The sequence below is a fragment of the Plectrocnemia conspersa genome, unplaced genomic scaffold (genome assembly GCF_051122295.1).
Source record: "Plectrocnemia conspersa isolate PC_06_02 unplaced genomic scaffold, ASM5112229v1 ptg000001l, whole genome shotgun sequence".
Lineage (NCBI taxonomy): Eukaryota > Metazoa > Arthropoda > Insecta > Trichoptera > Polycentropodidae > Plectrocnemia > Plectrocnemia conspersa.
In genome coordinates this window covers 28,436,368-28,463,089 of record NW_028277165.1, presented here as the reverse complement: position 1 = coordinate 28,463,089, position 26,722 = coordinate 28,436,368, and the positions used below count along the sequence as shown (strand labels likewise).

At 31.1% G+C, this 26,722-nt stretch overlaps 1 protein-coding gene across 3 annotated transcripts; it reads left to right on the top strand.

The window, feature by feature from the left end:
• Positions 1–8,965: 8,965 nt before the first annotated feature.
• Positions 8,966–26,713, top strand: LOC148239503 (uncharacterized). 3 transcript variants are annotated; one of them, XM_088185716.1, is made up of 5 exons: positions 8,966–9,024; positions 9,917–10,159; positions 16,127–16,272; positions 16,344–16,947; positions 25,680–26,713. In XM_088185716.1, the coding sequence occupies exons 2-5, from the start codon at positions 9,955–9,957 to the stop codon at positions 25,952–25,954; spliced, it is 1,230 nt and encodes a 409-aa protein (XP_088041842.1). In that variant the 5' UTR covers positions 8,966–9,024; positions 9,917–9,954; the 3' UTR covers positions 25,955–26,713. The 3 variants fall into 3 exon arrangements, with proteins under 3 accessions (XP_088041842.1, XP_088041836.1, XP_088041829.1); XM_088185710.1 differs by having other exon boundaries at positions 24,017–26,713; XM_088185703.1 differs by lacking the exon at positions 25,680–26,713 and adding an exon at positions 20,571–23,482.
• The last annotated feature ends 9 nt before the right edge of the window (positions 26,714–26,722 follow it).

The window sequence follows — 26,722 nt, the reverse complement described above, 5'->3', positions numbered from 1 at the left end:
GCAATTTTCAAATTGTCATATTATTAAAATTACGCTAATGATAATTATAAAAGTTTGTGTCGGCACTCATCAATACAATATCAGTAAAAACTTTTCGGTCGTAAATATTCAATTTACGCAAAATCTTTTTTTTTTGCAAAATGCCATAAGGCATAAAAATGATACTACATAATACGTACACCACATCTGTGACTATCCTAGAATTTGTCGCCATCGATTTTAAATAAGAATTCGTTACGGTGTGACATTTAAATAAATCGATCTAGAAAATACATAAGAATATTCGAAACGATTTTTTTTAACAAAATCAAGTACCACTAATTATTTAATTTTCTATGAAAAAAAATATATTAACGATATCTGTTAGAAGAATATACAATCAAAAATTTAATTAATCCCTTTTGGTGCCCTAAAATATTCAAAGTTGTTAAGTCCCCGATAAGCATGTTGTATTATAACTTGACCACGTGACTACGATGCAGCGCTCGACGTGCGTGTTAACCATAGGACGCCTACGCGCATACTGAAATTGAACCGAGTTTCTCGTTCTATCTCAGTTTGCAAAATAACATATTCTTATCTCTCTCACTGTCGTCACTTAACACGCGAGAGAGCGAAAGGGGAAGTATCTCACCGCTCGCGTTAGAAAGAGCAGCTCCGACTTCGATTCCTTTGACTTCGGTCCATTTGCCGACAATGTTCGGAAGCGCTCGTTGCTGGCTAAGTCGACTGAATTACCACCACCTTACCACCCGTTCTCGATAACCTCGGGCAGAACCGAACTCGTCCGAAGTAACTATATAACCCACTATATTCTCCGTCCTTGGCCAACCTCGGCCAACTTACAGAGAGTCTAGTGCATAAGCGATAGCGTTTGGAATTTTAATAAGGAGCCGGATAACAACAGAAATAGGCTCGTGCGGAAGTCCTGGTTCTAGTGGGCATCAGAAGAGGATGCGATCGTGATTCTCGAAGACGTTTCAAAATCTAAAAGAATTCCAATAATTTGATTGTCAACAGAACCTTTCAAGTAGTTTGAAGAAATGCTTAGGGACATACAACTGTCTACAAGAAGCAATAAAATCATATGCTCTTAAAAGAAAAACGCTTAGATACGAAAAAATATTAACTAAATATACTTTGATAGAAGTATCACAAAAACCTTTTCAGGACTATTCCAATTTAGAGGAAGTATTTTGTTGTTCAGGTATTTCAAAATATATGAAGATTCTGATCCAAAAATTCTGTGAACTATTGTGTCATAGAGACACAATTAATTGACGGATCATAAAAGGAAATCTACAATAATGAGTTAACATTTTTATAAATGAAGATTTTTGCGATAGAAATAAGGCAAGAAGATTCAGTACTATCCACGATCTTACAGTAACACCACATTTTATTTAGCAGCTTCTTTGCACAACTGTATTTATTTGTGTACTGCGATTTATATCCGAAGATAATCTAGAACCCACTAATACGAAATCTTGGACCATTGCCAAATCTTGTAGCTTATAGGTTCTAAAGAAAGGTATTGTCTTTGTCTACGGCCATGAAGTTGGATTCATTTTCAAACTAAGAGATTCAAGCCAGCTACATATCAAGTAACTTTCTTATTATATATTTATTATAAAGATTAAATAGTCATGTTAAGAGAATACACCCTTGTAGAACACCTCTTTCGAATTTTAATCGTGGAGCCAATTTATATATATAATGTGCCATTTCATACTTGATGTTTTAAATCCCACTACTGCAAACAACTTATGTGTCTCGGTCTCTTATGCTTAGCCGTCCACATATGGAAGTTATGGAAAACACAAAGCTGGAAAACTAATACCTTTAAGTTCTGGGGGATTCGAGCGAGCTTTCGCACCGAACTGCGATCGGTCAGCCGAACACAACGGCACAGTTAAAATTAACTCGATAAATTTAACCGATCCGCGAATCCAATTTTGCGGCACCGCATACACACTACAATAATAACGGCGTCTGTTATCTTCCGTTATTGTGAAATCGCCCACTGTATTCGTATATTGTGTTAAATAATTTGTTTATGAAGCACACCCGGTAATCGTCGCTAGCGTTTAACGAATGATTGGTTAACGATTAAAACTGTAGAGTGAAAATATACATCAAAATAATTAAATTTAACAATAGCTTATTTTGCTGAATAACGAAAACTGTAGATAATTTAAACGGTAGTTAAATTTTACATTAAAAATTTGACGAAAACTCTTTCCCTTAAAAACATTGATATCCTAAAACTCTTAAAAAGTCATTACATCCTTCATATCGGATACAAAATGTGACAATATAATCAAGTTAAGAGATTTGTAATGAAAATACATAACAGAGTTAGTAAATTAATATTCTTTAATTGCCTTTATTTTTGTGATTGGTTGTGCTTTTAACACTAATTTGTCGTTAGTCTAAATTACTAATGTAGGGTTGGAAAACCATTTTTAATGCACGTGACAAGAAACTATAAATGATATTCATTGATTTTCGAATAATTTTTAGACGAAAAAACTTTCGATGATTTTTTTAATTATTAAAAAATTAACATTTGTTTATTTATTTTTACTAAATCTTTCATTGTAACCTGCCAGGCATTAGCCCAATGCGTTACAACGGGCTAAATCTGTACCAACTGAGTAAGTCAATCAGATATAATGTATACCTACACGTAAGTATTAACCATAAGACTGAAAGTCAGGGAATCGGTGAGATCTATATTAATAATTGTAAGTTATTATATGTAATATAATTTATAACCAATATATGTCACTGCAGATGGGTTCTGTTTTTTTTATTAATATTAGCGCATTTTTTTAAATTAAAAAGTCGAGTGCCGCTGCCAGGGCTCGAACCAGCAACCTTATTGTTATTTATCTGAGACGTTACGGACTACTCAATTTCGTCCTAATATCTCAAACATACAATTAAAATTGCAAATATTTGCTACTGTACATTGAAAGACATTTTTTTATAAAAAGGCGATTGGAGGGTAATTATGTTCTTATGGAAGTTGCTAACTATTAAATATTTTAAATATTTTTTTGGCTCTGATTTTTTGAAGACTGAATAAAACTACGAAGTATGCCTACAGTCACCATAGTCTAAACTTTGGATCTCAAAGGTAATATACACATTTCATTTGAATGATCCGTGCATTTGATTACACAACCCCAACCCTCAGTTTATACATACTAAGGCATTGAGATTTCACCCTCGAACGGCATTGCCGTTAACACCGTTGTGCATCTGACGAAATTGGGGTTGTAATCACCCCTGCGGGACTGAGGTATATCAATAAGGCTAGATCCTTTCATTTTTTCTGGCGTCCCATTCCGATGGTATATTTCAAAGTGAAAAGAAAAGAAGGGGTTGAGACTTTTTGGAGAAGAAATTTGCGAAGCGGCGTAATAATATATTACGGCCACCCCTGTGTAGTTATAGTCGTGAAACGGCAAACAATGGGGGCCATACAGTGAAATAAAAGCGATTTCGAAAGGCTTACACCTACCGTTTATGTATGTTTTGCCAGGGACGAACTAAACGTCCGAACGCCAGCAAAACAATGAACTTTAATAGGAGCTTAAACGACGCACACGTACAATTTCTGTATCCCGAATTTATTCCATAATTAAATGACACCAAGACATGCGTTAACATAATTAAAAATGACTATAAATTTAAGTGACGTACCGTGATCGTCGCAGTATGATAATTGATATATTGTGTATATATCATAGTACATATTAGCATAATGATAGATGTGCGTTTCACAAATTTATTAAGGATCGTCCTAGGATTCAACTACGGTGTCAATAGTTCTGAAGCTAAAGAATTTGCACTTAAACCGCTGAGCCTTCTGTAACAAAAAAAAATAGTCAGTCATAGATATTTCGATATTTAGCCACAGATTGTGAAATTATTGTTGCCAGATTTTCACAATTTTTAATGCACATCTTACAATGAATCAAAAAATCTAATAATGTATGTATGATACAAAAACAATTTCACCCTAAAGCATCTGCGTTGTTTGAATAACCGAGGAATAGAAGGGGTGTTGTTCTTTTTCCTCAATTATATATAAACCTGAACGCTATCATACTATATAATTGCTATCTAGATATTTTTCGGGTATTTAATTAGAACTTCTATTCGATACTTAATATACAAACTTTGACTTTGATTATCACTTCGTGTTCAAAGCAAAGCTATACCAAATCGACCGAAACGTACCTTAGAATCCCAAAAAAGTTACTCGCCTTCACTTTGATGATCCAATCAGGCTTAGCCAAGCAATAGCTAGTAAGAGTATTTTTTTATGACTATGACGATGCAGAAACATGGCGACAGCAGCACAGTATCTACATAAATATGTATATTATTATTGCAGTTTTTCAGAATGTTATAGTGAAAAATAGTTTATAAAAACCTTGTTAATAAAAGTAAATACAGTATTTACTGTATAGTGTATGTGTACTACATATTATGATACGTAGTATATGAGATAATATTGATAAAAGTGATTCGAGTAAAAAAATGAAAATAATATTCAATTGTTGTTTTATGAACAAATAAATCTATTTAAAATATTTTTTAAATTTATATTAGTTTCTTAATGATTAATTAAATATAAAAATTTGCAATTTTATAATATATAAAAATCTCCTTATTTTGTTATTATAACTATTTTTTTAAACAGCTGATTGAAATAAATTAAATAATCCTTGAAACACTGTGAAATAAGAAAATATTAAGAATAAATATTATTTAGAAACTACTTTAATATTCAAAAGGTACCACGTAAAAAAAAATTAAATAAAACTATTTTTCATGACGCATTGGGTCTACCTGTGAAGCCATAACATCAAAAATTATATTAAATCTAAATAAAATACACAACGTGTTTTTTTTATTTCTGCTAAAATAAAGTCAAAATCGTTTAACCAACTGCACATTTGCTATCTGCAATGTGTAACAAAGGTGCATAAACGAGGATTGCATGTGCTGTTTATAATACGTTTCAACATTTCGACAGCATGCAGCAACAGCCATATCCGCCGGCTTTAGCAAGGTTATACAACCGTAAAATCACGGATAAATGTACCGTGCAGTATCCTTATCGGACGTTTGGTTATAAAGAAATACGATCGCAGCGTATAGATTTCAGTAAATTTAACGTTTCAAGACATTGGCTGTTTTATTAAAATATAACAAGAAAAATAATCACCAAATTACGATGATTATAAGGAAAGTAAATTAGATGAAAAAATATTTTTAAATGCCTATTAAAAATAGTTTTTCTTTTTATTTTTTAATGGGTTCATCATTGATAACGGATAGCCTTTCATTTGTTTTTTTCTTCACGACACTATTTTATCACACTTTACTTGTTTATGCCGTCAATGGCCTAAATGAAAAAATGTTGCCAATGAATTTTTGTTGACAGTATTGACTTCTGACAAGCAAGGACAAAATAAAGTTTGTTAATATTTTTACTAATAATGTATCTCTCGTTATTTTTTCTCAATATCACTCCTAAATATTATATTTTATTTATGTTCTTATTTAACATGCTTAACTAGACATTTGTAATATATTGCACAAGTTTTATTGTTTTTTGTTTTTATATTTATTTTTTGAATTAAAATAAAATATTATGTTTTGATAAGATTTTTTATCTGGTCAACTTAATAAAAAAAAGGGGTAAAGTGTATCTCAAAATAAAGAACAGTGTCTTCGAGCAATCAAAGTTTAATTTATTCACGTCAAGATAAAAAGACAGAGAGCGCATTAAACGCTATTCGTTCGCTCGCAATAATTCATTATGAAAGGAGTTGGGGGTGGGGGTCGAAAACGCGAAGGGTAAAAGTTGACACTTCATAAATTGATAACAAAACAATATGGCCGAGTTGCGAATTTTCGCGAGCCTGTCAACCCCACGCCGAGGGATGACAACACTCGAATTAAAAGTGCGCGAACACCAAAGGACCACTTATTAAGTGCGCAGAATACAATAGTTTTGTAATTGGCGTATAAAACAATCGCGAGCAAAATATCATAAGCGCATTTCAACAAGTTCAAGATCGTCGGAAACAATTTGAAGAAAGCGCCAGATTTAGAGAACTTTTATTCCATTCCATTGTTCTATGATAGCTTAGAACGTTTTTTTTAGTGTTTTTAAATATCAACTTTTTGATATATATGCAATAATAAAAATATGTTTACATTATATAATACATATTTTATTGAAATAATCTATTAAAATGACAGAGTTTCTCTCGCGTGCCACCTAAAATGACTTTCAGGTTGGCGTCTAAACCAATCCCTTCATAGACAATAACATAAATGCCCTTAAAACCAACGTTACAAAGGATCATAAAATTTATATTACTCATTTTCGCACACACGTTATTAAACAAGAGGAATGGGAAGACGTCAAAAGATATCGACAAAACACGCTTACGCTTCTAATTTACGTTGAATTTATATGGCCATAATATGTACATTTAAGCTTATTAGGCTAAGTTTAAAAATCGTGAATCAGTATTTTATGTTGCCATTTATAAACACTCTCTAATCTAAAACATTTGTATGTTTAAAATCCCGCATTAATTCCGATTATTTGATAAATTTAATCTTTACTTTCAATCTAACTTTAAAACAGTGAAGTGAAAAAATGATCGCGTGGGGAGGCACGCCGCCGATATTTGATATTTTTATCGGGCGCAACTCGGTTCATAATCCGACGTGTAAAACGATTTGGCAAAGTGTTTCATTGTGTTACGCGATGCGGATAATTCGCCGCCATTGGGAGCGTGGACGTCGCAGATAAGGGCGGCACGCACGCGGCTGACGCGTACCGATAGAGCTAGCTGGCCGCGCAGCGTGCTCACTCGACAGCCTACCGATGTCACGCGACAACGGTTTTATTTAAAAAATGATCGCGCGCTTGTCAAAACCGAACAGATTGCGGCCAGTGTCCTGGGGATTTTGGGTAAAAACTATTGTTAAGCAAAAAAGGCAATTTGTATTGTTGGGTCGTCATCTTTCACCGAATGGTACATAACTTACTTTATAACAGTAAATTATTGCACTAGCGTAGATAATAAGTGTATGCAACAAATACATGCTACAAAGTTTGAGGTTATAGGTCAATTTAAAATCTAAATATCTTGCTCACTCATGACGTATCGCGATAATTTTTATTATGATTATTGCGCATATATATGCAGTTGTTCATTTGTCTCTTAGGCCGGTTTCACACGTGCCGGATGGATTTTCCCGGCACCGGGTCGGCGCTGTGTAGTGGGGTGGTGTTGAATGGGCCGGATTGATTCGTCCGGCACGTCTGAAATGGTAGGTACCAGCCCATACAACACCATCCCCACTACACGGCGCAGGCCCGGTGCCGGGTGAATCCATCCGGCATGTGTGAAACCGGCCTTACTGTTTCTCTTTCTTGATCGATCGCGTGTAAGCGTGTGAGCAAGAAAGTATTTTTTTGGTATTACAATGATAAAATTAGATAATAAAATACAATGCTGTTTGGCGAACGGATGGTGATGGGTGTCAATTAGACACAGATGAGCCGCACAAGGAAGCACCGGCTATTGCTTATCCGTCAAATTCCACCAAGAGAATGCGCCGCCGTCACGTCAGTGCTATCAGGGTGCCGCCAAGTTTTGGCTAGAATAACATCAATAAATAGGCCCCCAAAGTACCCCCCCCCCTAGCAATTTATAATTGCGAAATTCAACTAAAAAGCGAGAAGGTTAGGAAGAAAGGGTACCTTGGCGTTGCTGTTCTACATACGGTGAGGTTGGTAAAACTGGTTTTAAAAACAAAAAAATAAAAACAAAAATGCTGGAAACATAGAGGTAACAAAGTCATGACGTATGGTGCGGCAAAAAGCAAACAACAGATGGCGCGCGCGCGGAGTCGTGATAGCGCGGGCTTCGACTGGCCAATGACAGATGGCGTGCGCAGTGGTTTGACCGTGAGGTCCGTCAAGAAAATGTGCTGCCGTCACGTCAATGTTACCAGAGTACCGCCGAATTTTGGCCATAATATAATAAATACATATATAAATGGGCCTCCACAGACACACTCACGCAGTAGCAACAACAACGTTTTTAGATTTTTTTGCTTTTTTCAATAACATTATTTATCGTTGCAGTCATAGGGTTAAAATGTATTAACATAGTTTACTTTTATCTCAAATTTTTCATATTTTTAAAATTGTATTTTTAACAATAATTAAGGTAATACACTAGGATTAAGCGGTTCAGTATGATATATCTTTTTGGTAAATCAATTTTTATTTGCAAAAATATATTTTAAACAACATATCATATATTACAAAATATGTTGTTAACCAAGTAAAAAAATGTTACATTAAAGAATATGAAGTAATTATGTCGATTAATGTAATTTTAACTAGTAATACCACTTTCCCTCTTGTAATTTGTGCATCCAATAGTATTGGGCTTTTATTGAGCGTTTTAGAAATAAATTAATACATTATGTGCTAATTTAACTTAAAATAATACCTTGAAGTTTTATTAGGTTAAATTAGAATGTATCAGTAAATTATTTACATTAAGGCAATTTAAATTAAAATATAAAATATGTGCTGCTGAACAAGATTGAACTTGTTGTCACTTAAAATAAATTCAGTGTTATTGATGACACTAATAAACGGTTTATTGTGATTTTTATCTAAAATTTGAAGAATAAACACGCGCACGGTATTAAAAAAATAAGTTTTAAATTCAAAAACGTATTCATGTAAAAGCAGAACACATATTCATAACAATCTGTTTTTTTCGCGTGGCCCCGTATAATTGACAAGTATCTATAATATTTAAATTTTTTATTTATATATCTCGTTACAACGAATTAAATGTTGAAAAATAATTGCTCATCCCGTTTTTTCACAGCTAGCAACACTGCGGCGGCGGCGGCCCGACGCGCTGTCACCTGCCGTGATGCCACAATCGCTTAGAGGTATAAACCGGCTTTATTACGTACGATCAATCCCGTCTTTAACCACAATATAATTTTCTATCCGTCCATCAATCGAACAACCCATTGAGTGACCGTCGTCGGCCATTCTAAAATTAGCAAAGGCGTCCGCGACCTATCTCACGGCGTTCCTACTAGCGAATTCATTGAATGACGTTTTGTCACGTATGTCGGCCGATTTGACGCATTCTAAATTTAAAATAAATCATAAATTTGTTTGTTTTTGTGAGATTTGTTGCCATTGTTATTCTTCTTTGAAATTGTTTTGGCCATAAGCAACATAAGCGTTGCAAAAATTTTCTTACATAAATTTGGTCCGCCATTTTGAACAATGCATTTTCTTTACTATTGGTTATACTTAAATGTGTGAAAGTTTATTCATTTAATTTAAACTATAGTTGATTGTATTAAAAATTCATTGTTTATTATTGTTATTCTTCATTGTACTATTTTGGCCATAAGCAAAAAAAATGCGGTGCTGTTATTTTTTTTTACATACAATTGGTTTGGCATTAAAAATTACATTTTATTAATTAACCATAAGCATATTTAAACGTTTAAGCGTTGTTTCTTATATGAATTAAGTCGCTATTTTGAAAGTCATATTTTCATAATTTTTCGCTATATAAACAATCTTTTATGTTAAAATAATCTTAAGTTTTACAATATAAGCTCATAAAAAGTCATCATTATCTATATTTAATAACTAAATTAGGATTTAATAATATAAATATTATTCTCCAGGTTATGTTTTTGCTGTATCAATCTCTATTGAATAATTTATTCTTATAAAACAATCGAAAGATGGATATGATTCGTATATTACTCGATACATTTGTAGATTGTGTCATAATTTTTGATGTCTTTTTTTCAGATATTTATATACAATACTAAGTACACAAAGCCGTCACAATGGAGCAACAGTTTTCGCTGTCGTGGCGCGAGTTCCAAGGAAACCTCACCTCAGGCTGTGCCCACTTGTTGGCCAGCGGTGAATTTGCAGACGTTACACTGGCGATGGAAGGACAGCTGCTGAAGGCGCATCGTCTCGTCCTATCGATATGCTCGCCGTTCTTTCAAAGAATGTTCCACGCCAATCCCTGCCATCATCCAATAGGTATACGTTAGTAAACAGCTAAAAAGAATTGTAGATCTTATTTTTTAAACATGTACATCATAAATGTCTGAAAGTACTTTATGAATGCCAAAAATAAACAATGATGTGCAATTTCTGTTAGTGTTTAAAAATATTTATATTTGTAATTGACGATATTAGAACTAAAAGTGGAATAGCTCAATTCATGTTTTTACCTTATTTTGAAGGTGATGCAAGACTAACGATGGATGTCGTATTCATCAGTTTTTAGAATTATATATTCAAGCTCCAATATCAACCATCGTTCATCCTGAACGAGTCAATATATTTTTTACGCATGTGTGGAATTTTCACAATGTTTAGTGAGGAGATATGGTGCAACTTTTTGCTCGCTAACTCAGCTTTCATCTCCAGTAACAACCCTTCCTAAAAAACGGTGGCCTCATATTGCAAAGCTTGGCTAACACCAATACCTCGTTATTTAAATTAAATTTGTGGAACTGCAGTATGTCAAATATAATATAGTGTACTGACCCATGACTTTTTTTTAGGTGTAAAGCTATTTGATTCATTGTTATACTCGGCGATTTTTCATCACGATAGACTTGGTTTGCTCAACCTGGTCGAAAAGAGTCTTACATTACTTTCTAGTCCACTGGTACACTTGCTGTAGCGACAGACATGCATCACCATACTGATATTTAATTAATTATTGAGTTTCAATGGGTTTAACTCAAAAAAACCATGATAGAGCCACTATTTAGGTGCATGTTGCAAGTACGACAGCTATTTTAACCCTTTTACTGCGACTGGTTTTTTGCACTCAATTTTACACTTTTGCCATAAATTCTTTAAATATTATAGTTAAATAAATTAAAGTTATTTTCAGCCTTAAATTATATAAAATAACCATATTACAAGATTCTAAGGTTCATGGTACATTTAGGTGCCCAATGTGTACTGGCGGTTTTCTTGACGACATGCGTAGCCCCCAAATCCTGAATTGGACCCCTAGGTCAACATATTTATTGGACCCCCTTTTCTTACGGAAACGCCGATTTTTTTAAAATAAATACTATTTCATTGTTTTAATAAAACACAAAACACTATTAAAAAATCACCCAATCAATATTTTTTTACAATGTACATTTGGGAGTAATAGGATTATATGATGATATAAAGTTTTTTTATTTATTAAATTGTTACTTTATATTAAAGCAACAAAATATATTTTTTGAATTTTTTTTATAAACAATTAAATTTACATAAAATAGATGGCTAACTACAATTTACAAGATTATTCTATAATTATGTACATTTTTATTTACACAATTATTTGCATTTTTATTCACACTATTATTTACATTTTTATTCACACAATTATTTACATTTTTATTTACACAATTATTATCTATATTTTTATTTACAAATTATTTATACATATATTTACTAAATATTTCTTGGCTATATAATTTTCAATGCACAGTGTAAGAACAGTACATTAGTCATTGAGCTGTTCTTGTGTCATTGAATTCTTCTGCCACGATTTCAACAAATTCCCTAATCTATTGAAAGATCTTATTGCCGTCGAAACAGTGACTGGAATTGTGGAAATAATTATAGGGTAATACATATATTTAGTCCGTCCAAGATGTGATCGCTCATCAACAGTGTTGGTGAGAAATATAATAGGGTGACCGTGTGAAATTACATATTCAATTAATTTAATTTATTAAGGAAAATGTAAAGTATCACTTTCTTACTTATTTTGTTTATTTATATACATATTTAACTCAAAAACAATAATATCTGTTTAATATAATATTAAAGAAAATACCAATAGAATATTATAGAAATTGTTTTATTGATTACAAAATTACACAACATGACAATAATTTTTAATTCAGTTTCCAACGTATGGTCACCCTACCCTTAAAATAGCCCTGATTTAGTATTGGTAACGTTCTCCTATCAATGTAAACAAATTCGCTGAAAACTGTATATGTATTCATGCATGCGTACACGCACTCTTATTTCCAACACAACAATGATGAGCGTTGACATCTTGTATGGACTATATTAATATACTCTAAATTTTTCTTGAAAATTTAAGCGTCTGACAATTATATGTCAAAAAGATTGATCAAAGCTGCTCCGCTCCATTTGTTGATATTTACTTATCGTCTAAATTTTGAATATTGAAAATTTGTGAAAGCAATTCGTTTATTTAATTTGCTGCTTCAAATCTGTATTTCAAATCATTAATAATAAAATCAAGAAAAAATATAAAAATTCTGAAATGTTCTTCCTTTCTATAACTTTTCTTCTATTTGCTGTAAATATTTGTTCTCCTAAAATATTGGTTTGTCTCTTAAAAATTATTTCCTGAGAGTGACGTAAATGCCGCATCTCTTGCACTAAATCTTTAATAAGAACGATTTCGACACCGAGGTGAGTATTATCGAATACTCACCAAATTTTGTGAAAAAACACCGCCATTAACAGATATTTGTAAGACCTGAAATATTTTTTAAGAGTTTTTGTTATATTTAGAGCCATCTCTCCGAGAATATCTAATACTTCAAGTACTCCAGGATAATGTTTACAATTGGTTGCACTGCTTAGTTTATATGACTCCACCTTGTATTTCATAATTGTATGTATTTTATCAACACTTCCCAACGTGCAAGGCTGTGAGAGAAAAAATAATAGAAGCTTTTTACATATCCAAAAAATGTTATCACATCTTTATTAATTTTTGCGGCACTGACTCCTACTTGATTTAACGAATGTGCACCACAGGGAGAAAATAAGCCACTTTTGTTCTTCTTTATAATTCGAAACTAACACCCTTTATTTTGCCATGCATATTCAAGCCATTATCGAATCTTGAAATTCTCATACAAGGAATTCTTGAAAGCTGATCGTTTGTACTATATTTTGTTGCAACTTACCAGGGTCATCATATTTCATATTGAGTTGTCAACAGAATTGCATCATCCAAATCATCAATTGCATCATGATCGTTCAGTCATTCCTTCTATTTTGTTCTTTAGTAACAACAGGTTTAAATGTAATATTCGCTTCTTCTTCAACTGAATTTTGCACTTGCGAATTCGTTTGCCACTGATTTTCTAATTGGACCTCAATGTGATAACCAGGGCTGTGGAGTCGGAGTTAGAGTCGTGGTGTTTTGGCCGGAGTTGGAGTCGGAGTCGTGAAAAATGAGCGATCCCGAACATTTTTTATATAAAATGCATTTTTTTAAATTATGAAATTTATGAAATTTTAATTGCGTAATGATGAAAGTGTATAGTGTATGAATATAAAACGTGTAGAAGAACACCAAAAATACCTGATAAAATTAAACTTTTTTGAGTCGGAGTCGGAGTGGAGTCGTGTTATTGGTAAATATCGGAATCGGAGTCGTGTTTTTTTTTAATGACTCCACAGCCCTGGTGACAGCTATCATTATCACTGCTTTCATTGCCATCAGCAGCCAAGTGTTACGTTCTGTTTATTTGTTGTATCAAGTGCAAAGTTTTAAATTTAGGGTGCGATTTAACAGGAAATTATTTTAAGAGATACGTGCATTTAAATAAATACTTTGTTCCATGAAACCAATTGTTGGTGCATTTATGTAAGGTAAATTTTCTGGTTTTTTTTTTTTGAAAAGGATTCATTCTGGAAAAGTGTTCTGACCAAATGTCCAACTTTAATGCACAAACAATTACTTTTATGGAACAATTATTTTATATACTGCTCATTTAAATTGTCTACTTAAATCTATTTAAATAAATTTCATATATAAATTTCAGATCCATTGAAATACTAAAGATTTCACTACGCTTAATTTACCAGTCCAGTTTCTCTATATTTGTTTCTAATTTGACATCGCAATCTGCCTTACCAACTCTAATTTATTTTTCATATTCGACTTTGTCGGAAATCAAAGACCTAAGATGAACGAAATAATACTTCTACAGAAGTATACGGATGCATTTAGTTAGCGGTCGATACTCATCAATTTGGTATTTAAATTTATCTGCAGGCCCAACAAATTATTCTCAGCTTCTATTCTATGCAATTTGTATCATTTATACCTTAACACAATACCGATGAGGCTCACCGAAAGGATTTTATTTTGTCCAATTAACATTTCGCCTTTCTAATTGTCCGGTGTCAATGTTTTTATGCTTTTGCCATAAAAATTATAAAAATCAGGGGAAGAGAATGCATCCCTTGTAAACACCTCCTTGCACTTTCAGATTTTACGTCATATAAAGCTTTGGTATAAAGCATCATACTGCTGGTGGGTTGAATTTTCGACATTGCTCTTGATGGATGTTGGAAGATTTGCTCACAGAATCATTTCCTTTTCACGAATCCTACGTTATTGTTTTATTTAATTATTTTTTAAAGCTAAACATAACGACTTTGAATCGTTATTTTTTCATTTCGGTTTTCGTTTCAGTTCAATTAAAAAATAAATATCAGTTCAGTTCCTGTTTTCCTTCCGGAAAAAATAACTTTTTTCTCGGTTTTCGATTCAGCTCTAGTAATTAATTTTTATAAAATTTTGAATGTTTATTTATATTAAAAATTTATTTTCTAACATAATTTTGAGCATTTTATTACTTTTGTAATAAGCATAAAACATGAATTGATACAATAATATACTATATAAAGCCCTTTCAACGCTAAGTTGTGTTGCCGGAGCACTTAAAAGTACCATTGCAATTTTGTATAAATGAGGATATGTATTTTTATTTTCGTCACAAAATTCCAAAATATGTTTTTTTTTGTCTTATCTTTGTACATGATGAAGTTATTCATTATGAGTTTAAATGTCCACATCTGTAGAAATAGAGAATTTAGCTCTATTGCCAATTCTTTACTTATTAAAAAAATCCTCTAAATCGTCTCACCTTTTCATTGGACATTTCACTAGATGATTGTGCTTGTTCATTTGTGATTGAAATGGATTTCTCTAAAAATTGTAATTTGTTTCAAATGTTGCACAGCTTGTACTTCGTGACGTGTCGAAAATAATATTTAATAACGCGGATCCAAATAAACTGCTTCTAGTATTCTATCACTTTCGACTATAACGATGTTTCCCTATTAGATAATTTATTATATAAAATATCTGCAAAGATTTTTTCCGTTTTATTATGTTATGGATTAACTTAATTTTGTTGTACTGATTGTCTACATTTTAATAAAGTTTTTAACATATTAAAGGCCTTGCCAAACAGAGAGCGAACGCGAGGCGTTTTCGCGGAGAACCTAACGCCTTGACAAACCCATGGCGAAGCGAAACGCGAAAGCGAAGCGAAGCGTGAGCGCAATAGTAGTATTTTATGACTTTGTATGGAAGAGGACAGACAGACAGCGAACGCGAGACGCGCAGCGAAGGCGAAGCGTGCCGGTTGTAATAGTTTACAAACTATTCGTTAGACATACGAAAATAAGTGTAAAATCAGTCTTCATAAGTTTCAATTATGGAGCCTATGATACTCTCCATAGTCTTCCCGGGTTTTATTTATGTCGTGTACCCAAATCCTTTGCCATTTTTCTTATCTTTTAATAATAAAACAGTCAAAAATAAAATATCGTCACGCCTTCGCTTCGCTATGCCCATGCGTCTAGTGTGACGTCTTCGCATTGCTCACGCTTCGGTTCGCTTTCGCCCAGCCTTCACTTCGCTCTCTGTTTGACAAAGCCTTATATGTGCTATTCCATCTAGTTAGACAAACCAAAACTGGTCTTTAAATATTAACATATTTAAATGTTAAGAGATGAAATTCACAACTGAAATTCGGAACATGTACCGAACGGAAATAAATCAATCTTTTGTTTCGGTTCAGCTCTGGTTTTCGTTCCAACAAAAATAACGGTTTTTGGTTCAGTTCCAGTTCAAAGAAATTATTTTTGTCAATGTTCAACATTTAATATATTTACTAATAACTATTTTATTTGTTACAGTCGTTTTAAAAGACATATCATACAATGCCATGAAAGACTTATTACAATTTATGTACAACGGTGAAGTAAGTGTTAAACAAGAAGATCTCACCAATTTAATCAGCACTGCCGAAACATTAGAAATTAAGGGACTCACCAATAAACTGGTATAGATCATTCCATAAAAAAAATATGATACAATCCATAAATGTTTATTATTCTTTACTACACATTTTAGAACAACAATCAAGAAAATAATAACGAAATATCCAACGATTTTACACAAAAACCGAGCAATTTTATATTCAATGCCAATAACAAAGACAGAGTGCCAGATAAAGTTGTGTACCAGAACGACGAACAACAGCTGGAGCTGTTGAATCAATTGAGCAAATTCGCGTCTTTCAAACGCAAATGCGACAGCCTCATGTCCAAGACTTACGACAGCGAAAATTGTATTCAACCGGAGAAGCGCACAAAACTGAGGGAGAAGCAAATACTCAATAGGCATAAAATAGTGAACTCGCACAAAACCCTGCTGCCGAACAAGTTTAGCAATAAGTACAGAAGTGAACTGTTGACGAGCGAACCGATTGTTCAGAACCAGTTACCTGATAAGTACTTCGACGACTCTGCTAATATATCCAATCATCAGGAAGTCAAATCGAACGGAACTGCAGAATCGCATTCAAACGTCGAATGCGATGTCAAGAGAGAAAGCGAGGAGGCGGAGAGCGACTGTGCGTTAGACGAACCGACGCCCAGAATCAACGATCTGACAAACGACGCATCGATGGATAACGGAGTTGAAGATCTATCGACACTGCCAAACAACGAACAAGGTCAGTCTTAGCTTTTGATTGATAGCGAATGTCACTTTGAACACTCTTTGTCTCTAGCTGCTAACTCTGCACTTTCTTTTTAAGTTTCATGTTGTTACGCATGTATTATTTTTAGCAAATTAGTTGTTATAATATTAGATTAGTTTACCAGATGGAACAAATATGTAAGGCATTTTCAATTTCAATTTGAGTGTTTATCGATGAAGATGTTTTTATGTTTTTTTTTTATTATTATATTCATTTAGGAATAAATAAAAAATGGTCGACCGTATGAACAATTAATGCGAAAAAACGTATTTTGTACACAAAGAACTAGTTATAAGTCTACAATTGCTCTAAAATTTGGAGTTTAGATATAAGAAAATCTTAGTTTTATGTTCCATCAGTTTTTATTTTTTTTAAATAAATTTGTTTTTATCTTTATTTTCACTACCACATTTTTTCTGACAAATGGTAAAGAAAACTGAGTAAATTTTAATGTAATATATAATAAATATTCAGTTATGCTGTAAAAATTTGTTTTAAAAAATATATTGTATTTGAAAATACTTTCACAATGTCTTACACTGAAACATTTTATTTCTATTACTTGAAAACTATTTCATATACAAAAGTAAAAATATTTTTATTTATTTGAAGTTGCTCAAATTCACATTTTTTTTTAATATATTTAATTAAAACTAACTATTAGACTAGGAGATTTTCATTGATTTAAAAAAATAAAGTAATAGTGATTTAATTTTCATTAAATTTCCAATATTTTTTATTTGTAAATGTATTAATAATATAAACAAGGCATTATTAATTACCACAAACTTATAGCTTGGGAATTATAAAAAAATCAGTATTTAAAACGTTTATTCTTAATTATATTTTTTGACACAATTAATCACAACTTATTTTAACAAAAACTATAGATCCTATAAAAATAAGTGCCTATGTTTCTCTTTATGATACCACCTAATGTTAAGTTTTTGTCTATATTACTGCACCAAATACTAAATTTAGTAGATAAAATACCGCGAGACTTAAAACATTGGAAATATTGTATAGATATAATTTTAATAAAATAATTAAAACCAAATAGTAAAGTCGTTTATTTGGGGCTCGGATTTTTTGGACAGGATAATTCCGGACACTGATTATTTCGGACAAAAAAATATTTTTAATAATATATTAAAAAAATATTAAAGGTGATAACATTTTTTACTAGTTGACATCTATAAAAACGGACAATTAAATTGTAAATAAAGATTGATTAGGACTTTTTGGCAGCGGCCTTAATGAAAATAAATGGCAAATTTCGTATTTGATCAACAAATAAAAATTGCTGTGTACACGTTCAATGTGTGCTAAACTTTTATCCTCTGATTTGTGCATTCATCAACAAAATCACTCGCAAATATGCGCCCAAATTTGTATGTATTGAATATGCGGATGACGACATTGAGCGTGTATTAATTACCCTTTCCCATTATTGAAAGTGGCATTTTTGTTTAAATCCGTTCGAAAGGATTGTCATAAGACATATAATAAAATTAATCCCTGCATAACTTCAAACAATTTTTGTCGGGCCTAAATGGGCTATTTTTATTACTACATAATTTTACGTTACTTTCACGCTATTTATTTTTTATGAAATTATTTTTTCATTATTTTAAGTTAAATATCATAAGTTTTAAGAACTAATCACTTAAAGATTCATAGTTAAACAGAATTTGTCTTTATGTGGTCACGCCCAAATCAACTGGAAACAGATTTTATTAGAATTTAGGCCATTTGTTACAAAATTATGAACCATTGTTACGAGAATGTGTTCTGAAAATCAATCTGGGAAAGAATTGTGCGAAATTATATATGCGGAGTAATTAGTACAAAGTAGGAATTATATTGATACGAATATTACTCGATAGCTAAAGGGATTGTCGGGTTCATCAACTGAACCACTCGTCTATTTATAATTGGACATATCATAAAAAGCATTTTTGCCGTTGAAAAAAAGAATGGGTTTCTGCATTTAAAACGAATTATTTTATTTTTTCAAGTTAAACATAAGTTTTAAGAACTTAATACTGTAATTTTGATACTGGCTTAGCTTAAATTGCCTCATAATATAATAATTTCACATTTCCATTGATATATTGAAATGCATCATAATGCGATGAAACTATTCATTTTATAATTCTATATATTGCTTATTGTTAAACTTGTGATATTTTATTTGTGATAAAAATAATAAAAAAATAATTTCATAAAAGTAAAGTAAAACTATGTAGTAATAGAAATAGGCCATTTAGGTAAGATAATAGAAAAAAGATGTTTGAAGTTAGGCAAAAGATTAATTTGATTACATATCACTACTATTTTGTTTTATAAAGATCCTTTTGAACGAATTTAGATAATGGAAAAAAATAATCAAGACAAGCTGGAGATTGTGTTTTTTTTGAGTTTTTTCACAAAGTAAAAATATTGATTTATTGAACTTCGTAATTAAAAATTCAACAATACAAATATTTACCATAATATTTTTTTTATTATAATATTAAAAATATTTTTTTGTCTGGAATAATCAGTATCTGGAAAGTTTCTGTCCGCATAAATCTGTACAAGAAAATTGTATCCGGAAAAATCACCGAACTGTTTATTTTTGTTATTTGGCCATTAGTGGAAATATATTCGTTATCGGAATTTTGTAGTTATTATCAGAGAAAAAAACCAACAGTATTATATTTGATTTGAATTTCTATCTATCTATCTTCAATCATAAATATTATTTATTTTGTCATTAGAGGAAATATATTCCTTATCGAAATTTTTCAGATGTAATGTAAGCTATTTTCATCGGTTTTGCCATAGAAATATCAAACAAAAAAAATTCATCAGTATAATATGTATTGAATTTAAATCTTTAATCATAAATAGCAACTATAAATATATTTAAACTTAATTAGGTTAGGTTTTAAAATATAGTATCATTGTTTAATAATTTGTGGTTAATTTAACTATCGCACACTTCAACACTTGGCATTAGCTTTAACAATTTCACTGCGGATGGCTTTTATAGAAGTCAGTAAGAAAATCGACAGTACTTATTGAGCACCTAAAGGTGCTATAAACTTTTGAGCCTAATAATATGGCTATTTAGTATAATTTGAAGCTGTGAATCATTTGAATTTATTGAACCATAATATTTTTAAAAATATGGCTTGAATAAGTGCCCCTCCGCATATTAACAAATTTCAAAATGGCACGCAAAAATATCAGTCGCGGTGAAAGGGTTAATACAAGGGGTTATAAAAAAATGTAGTTTTATATTAATAGTGTTAAATATTGTTTTTTTTTAATTAAATATTATTTATGGGTATTTTTTTATTATTATATACATCTTGTAGGTTAATTTTTGTTGAATATTTTTTTATACTGTATTGTGGGACAACTTTGGTCACGGGGCTTTCGTATAAAATTTTGCATAGTATATGACTAGAATATTCATACGGATAATGATGGCCCCGATATCCAAAGTAGCCTCATTTTACAGCGTATTATTTTTTGTATAATATATAAGTGTTTATTGTTTGTGTTGAGTATATAAGCACAATTGAAAATGCCTCGCATGGTTTCAGATGGTGTTAATATTACAAATCCTGAATCGCCATCTCGCCATCATTCGGCCCCGTGGCCCATGTCGCCCCAAGCGGGCGGCGACAACAAAAGGCTTCAGCCTTACTTGAAGCACAGGATTATCCCGATACCGCAAAAGGAATATGGCAAGAAGAAGTATCCACAAAAGTCGTGCCGTTACTGCTGGAGGGCCGGCCGGAGACGCGACACCAGGTTCATGTGCGAGCAGTGCTGTGTGCCGTTGTGCAAGCTGGTCTGCTTCGAGCGGCATCTTGCCTCATTCGACACGACCGCATTCGCAGACGACACCATCTGAATGAAGATTTACTACGAGATGCTCAATTAGTCGTATTTTGTATTATGTATAACGCGTGACGCGCAAAAATTTGGTCAATTAGGTACGATTATTGATTGAAACGAACAAAACAAGTAAAACGTATTGAGGTGATCTTTGAGAAGTGATTAAGTGCAGTACTGTTTGATTGGTTTTATTGTACATCATCAAAGCTACTATTATAGTATTTTTTATATTAAAGTCATAAGTAGCTATGTATGTTACTTTAAACACTGACTTTCAATTAATTGTTTTGTCTTTTTTTTAAGAAACGCAATGTTATATTGTTAAAAATTTATTCAAGTCACAGATTGAGGGAACTGATAATATTTACATACAAAACTAAGCATTTATTAGTATTATTAGCTTTTATTGGAATATAAAGTCTTCAACGGCTTATGATTTTATATTTTCAATTGCAGTCTTAATCTAATTGAATTAATGTTTATTAAGATATGTAATAGTAGACATTGCATTATCTTCTTTTCTTTTTAACAAATGTGTAGACAACATTATTGTAAGAAAAATAGTTTTCATACCCATCTATTACATATATTAAAACGAATACAATGACAATTTGTACAGAAACTACTCAATTAGCTTAACCCTTTGATTGCCGAAATTCAACATATTGACTTTTGCTACTTTGGCAAGATTGACAATTATAATTTTTTCTGAACATATGTTATTTTAATTATGTAATATATTCATTTTTAGATAGTAATCTCAAAAGGTTCGGTAACGAAAGGGTTAAAATGATTGATTAACCCTTTGGACGCGATAGTCGACTACAGTCGCTCAATTGATTTTTTTATCTCTTTACGCAAAAATCAGTAAAAAAAAATGTTTTTAAGAAAAAACTTTTTTTTGTGAATAAACATAAAATATCATTTTAAATAAATAAAAATAAAAAAATCAGAACATTTAAACACAAAACCAAAGTAAAATTTAAATTTTTAAAAAAAAAAAATTTTATATTTATTTTTGATTAACGCGTCCAAAGGGTTAATAAAATTTGGTTTGATAACTAATTCTTTACAGATGTTGTTTATAATTTGTTCCACAGAACAGTTTAATTAATTAAAAATGTGTATTTTTTTCTTTCCGGCAATCTTAAATATATTATGGTATTATGTTATTAATCTTGACTCAACTAATCTAACTTATCGCTTCTCAATTATCATCATATTTTTAAGTGGACAAAAGTATAACGATTTTAAATAATATATATCTTATATCAGTGATGTCCAGTGTACCAGAATTGGACAAATGCATTATATTATATACATATATACGATATTTTTTTATATTTTTGCATATATCGAATCGAACGAATAATTGTATTATTGCAAAGTCGCTGCCTTCTAGGACAATAAAATATATTTTTGTACTTTTTACAAGATAAATGATAAATGTATTCGTATACAATAACTATTTTCGTAATGATATTGATTATATAATAAAGAAAACTAAAATGACAATTAAATTGTCTCCGATTAAAATAATGTGTAAGTATTTATCGGTCAAACTGTTTAACATTATAGACCTTAATGTGGCATGGTCTATATTCATTGTACTTATTTTGTACTTTTTTATACTCATAGACTTATGATAAATGCATTTTTTTAAGGATTACTGAGAGAAATAATCGTAACAACTGAATTAAATTCGTTTATGCCAAAATTTTTATATAAGACTCACTCGTTACCAATGTTATAAAAAATCACCGGATTATTGCATTTAAAAAATGCAATTAAATTTTAGATAACGCAGCTTCTCGATAATTGCATAATTGAGTGTCGATAGTCTAAAAAATACTCTGCATATTACATCGATAACAATATGCTTAATAAAATCGATTTAGTCATGATTTTAATTTATATATAATTTAAGAGTGATTTTTTCATAGTAATAATAATATACTCACTGTTTATTTTCTTTTTTTTTGTAAATATTATTTATTTAATCTTATTTATTCATAAACTTAATACTCATCTGTGTGTGTTTTCATATACATATATATGTATGTATATATTGAATTATCTTACAAACTTTTAAGTTGCCATTCTTTTCATTGTCATATTTTTGTATTTATTCGCATTGATTTTCATATGTTAAAATTAGTGCCAAAAAATTTAGTATTAATTTTCTTATTACGAAATGATCTCATTGGTTTTGCAAAGTCAAAATTGAGTTGATTTAGTCAGTGTTCATATGTGATTTTGAGTGTGCGTGAGTTTTTTTATATAATTTAATTTCTTGTTAAAAGAATCGGTTTTGATATAAAAGTAATATAGTGTGATATCAAAGTATTTTACGATGATAAGGTATTTTTTAATAAAACAAATCACATTACTGAAATTTTTCGTGTGAATTTTTAGATTTTTTTGATTCCCAATCTGCTAATTGTATTATTTGTATAACAAGAACTGTATGTGAAACGTGCCATTTTTTTAATGTGAAATATGATTTTATTGTAAGCTGCATTTCTGTCGTTACGCAACAATTTTCATACTATAATCTTTTTTTTATTGAATAACGATTGCAATATTTTTACAATAAACTTTTGCATTTTTATAATTAATTGTTATTTATTTGCTTCATATTTGTCTTAATCCCGACACTACCTTCTTCCCAAATTTTATTTAATGTATAATAAATTTGTATGCATGTATAGATCGCTTTATATGTTAATTAATTTGTAAATCTGTTGCTTAACTTATTTGTAGATTTTCATTGTAATGGACTATGGTTATCCAAATATTGTTATATCCTTTTGGAGGAGACTATAGACGACTTCATTGTGTCTGATGTGCTTTGCATCCAGCTGTGTCACTCCATTAATCTTCCACTCGAAAATGTGAAGGGATCAGTAAACCAAAGCATTTATACGCCACTACAGCTCTTCTTCATTCCTCACTGATGTTTTAGTTTCAATGGTTAAAAATATATAATAGCAATCAATATTGACACTAAATGTTTTTTTTTGGATAATCAATAGTTTATTTATTTAAAAAAAAATCATTTATGACATATAAAAAATGTGGTGGAGAAATAAATTTAATTTGTGTTTCTAAAAAAATTCAATGGCGATTGCTATTTGTTGTCCTTTAGGGGCGACGCCGCACGTAGCCGCCCAACCTGAGACTGCGTTGCCGACGCGCTATCGCTACATATACAGCCGGAAGGGGCACAAGCAATTGGTGCACATGAATTTCGTATACACGAAACACTCGACGAGCAACGGGAAAACGTCGTGGCGATGCGTCCAATATTTCTCATTGAACAGGTGCCCGGCCACGGCCGAGACGTTCGGTTCGACTATATACGCCATCAACCACCTGCACAACCACGAGCACTGCCTAGACAAAATCGTCAACAACAGTGTGTACGAAATGGAAGAGACGGACCCCTAATCGTAGTCTTAACAGTGTTTAGTGATAGTTTGTAAAGTATGAAATTGCCAAACTTGGTTAAAAAAACGCGTAAAATTAAATGGTCAGAATTTTATTAGCACCATAGTCAGAATAGATATTAAATGGTCATTATTGCCAGCCGAAAAAATTTAATCTGACCAAGTGTCAACATAAATCTTACCTTTTAGTATAAATTCTGACCTGAAAAATGCGAGACTTATATCAATTTAATTTATAGTTGAAAACTGTGGGTATTAGGTTAAATAAAGATCCATGCTACCCCTGTTACTGTTCAATAAAAACATATATTTTAAATTAGGAATACTTCTAGTCTTCAATGTCCCTCTATTTAGTTGAATTAATCGGATTTTTCTCTTCTACATCCGTCAATATTTCCGACTACAGCTACCCACTCTAAATTGTCTTCTCTCCTGGCAATATGTCCAAAGAATAGGAGTATTCTCATAAGGAAGGCATGTCTCTACATGCATCCTTATAATTCCATTTGTTTCAACTCTTGTGTGAAATATTTTGAATCAAACCATATTTTTTTACACTAGCGTTTAACTTCAATGATCAAATTAAACGAATTGAAAGTTTTTTTAAAATCAATAAATATTTTTTGATATTAATTATCATGTTTTGATAAATCAATGGTAAGTTAATTGGATTCTTTGAATGCAGTGACTTGACGTGCGTGCCAAAGCGTATGCGAATAATACCCACAAATATAAACATTCTATAATTTTTAAATTATTTATATAAAGAAGCATTTCAATTCAAGTCTAAAATTGGCAATTTCATATATTCGACTAAAAATCATTGTAACCATCTCAAAAGATTCGCGTGTATAGGTTTCTGTATCTAGTCATTTTATAACTGTGTATTCTTAAGATGGAAAATAACGTATAATGTATTGCAAACATATCAATGAATTTGTAAAATTATTATTTATTTTTCCACTATATTTTTATGTTGATATTATTTTATTAATATTTCAGTATTTAGTGACTACCTCTCGCTTTGATTGTTTTGTAAACTTGAGTTAAATTTTGGGTGTATTGTTTTTTGGGTAGTTATATTATGTTTTTGGCTTGAGTTGTTATTAATTTCTTTATTATATAAAATAAGATTATAAGTACAAACATGTATAGGGATATTGCATGCCAATTAAAAAAACAGCAATATTTATGAATCGAAGATAAATAAATTAATAACATTGTATAAAAAATACTACTGGAAAGAAATCAAATCATTTTATTATTTATTTCAAGTTATTGAAAGATATTAAATAATGCATTTCTTTCCGGTCTCTCATCGAATCTGGTACAATATCCCTCTGATACTAACAAATGTTTTAGGCTACTATTCTACCGACTATCGCTTCATCATGAGCCGTAAGAACAACCGGCAGCTTGTGTGCTCTAATTACATTCACACGAAATACGCCACATATAAAAATCAAGTGTCGTGGCGGTGCGTCGACTATTACACGGACATTAAGTGCAAGGTGACAATGATCACTGTCAACGATCAGTTGGTAGAGATTCGCAACACGCACAATCACAACGATCATACAGAGAAGATTCCGAGGATCGATAGCGTACCATTGCACCTTACAAATCTTTTTTTATAAAATGCTATCCATGAGTTGGTGTAACAGCGGTTGTGATATACAATGTGTATTTTATATCGAAACTAACTTTGATTATAATTTATTTAAGTGTGAATTATTTAACATGTAATTCTAGTCTTTGTGTGTATTTTTTTGTAATACTTTTTAGATACTCTAACCTCATTAGGAAGTATTATTTAACTAATTATTTTAAGACATACAAGCGTTTAAAACATGTATGTATATTTTTATAATTATGTAACTATTGCGTATAACGTGCAATATGTCTCAATAAGTCAAGAACATGTTAACTGTAGATTCAATAAGAAATGCATTTTACTATTACTTTCTCATACTTATGTATTTAGTTTTAATAGCATTCATTTTTAAATGGAGTTCTGTTGCAGCATGTTTAAAATCAGATCTCAGATCTTCATCAATATTGTATTGTATAAGTATTGGCGACAAAAGTTCTCCTTGTTGCACTCCTCTAGATTTTTTTTAAAGACTTCTTAATATCTTTCGTTCTTTGCGATATTTTATTTATTAAATTAAGTATATATTTAAAATTGATCTCAATTTGAAGATGTATTTTTGAATTATGGTAAATAAATAATCATTTTAAATCCCTTAGTTAACATGTTCTTCTATAGTCTCAATTTATTTTTCTTATATAATACTAATTGGTTGTCATATTAACAAAATAGATTAAGTATCGTTCCTACTTGTAAATATACGTACGATAGCCATATATTTATTTTAATAAACCATTTATTTTAATAGAATTGT

Bases quoted from the DNA above. Each gene is read 5' to 3' on its own strand.
- LOC148239503 (XM_088185703.1), top strand. From the start codon at position 9,955: ATGGAGCAACAGTTTTCGCTGTCGTGGCGCGAGTTCCAAGGAAACCTC. The intron at 10,160-16,126 runs GTATACGTTAGT...TATTTGTTACAG, and splicing joins TCCCTGCCATCATCCAATAG to TCGTTTTAAAAGACATATCA. The intron at 16,948-20,570 runs GTCAGTCTTAGC...GCATGGTTTCAG, and splicing joins ACTGCCAAACAACGAACAAG to ATGGTGTTAATATTACAAAT.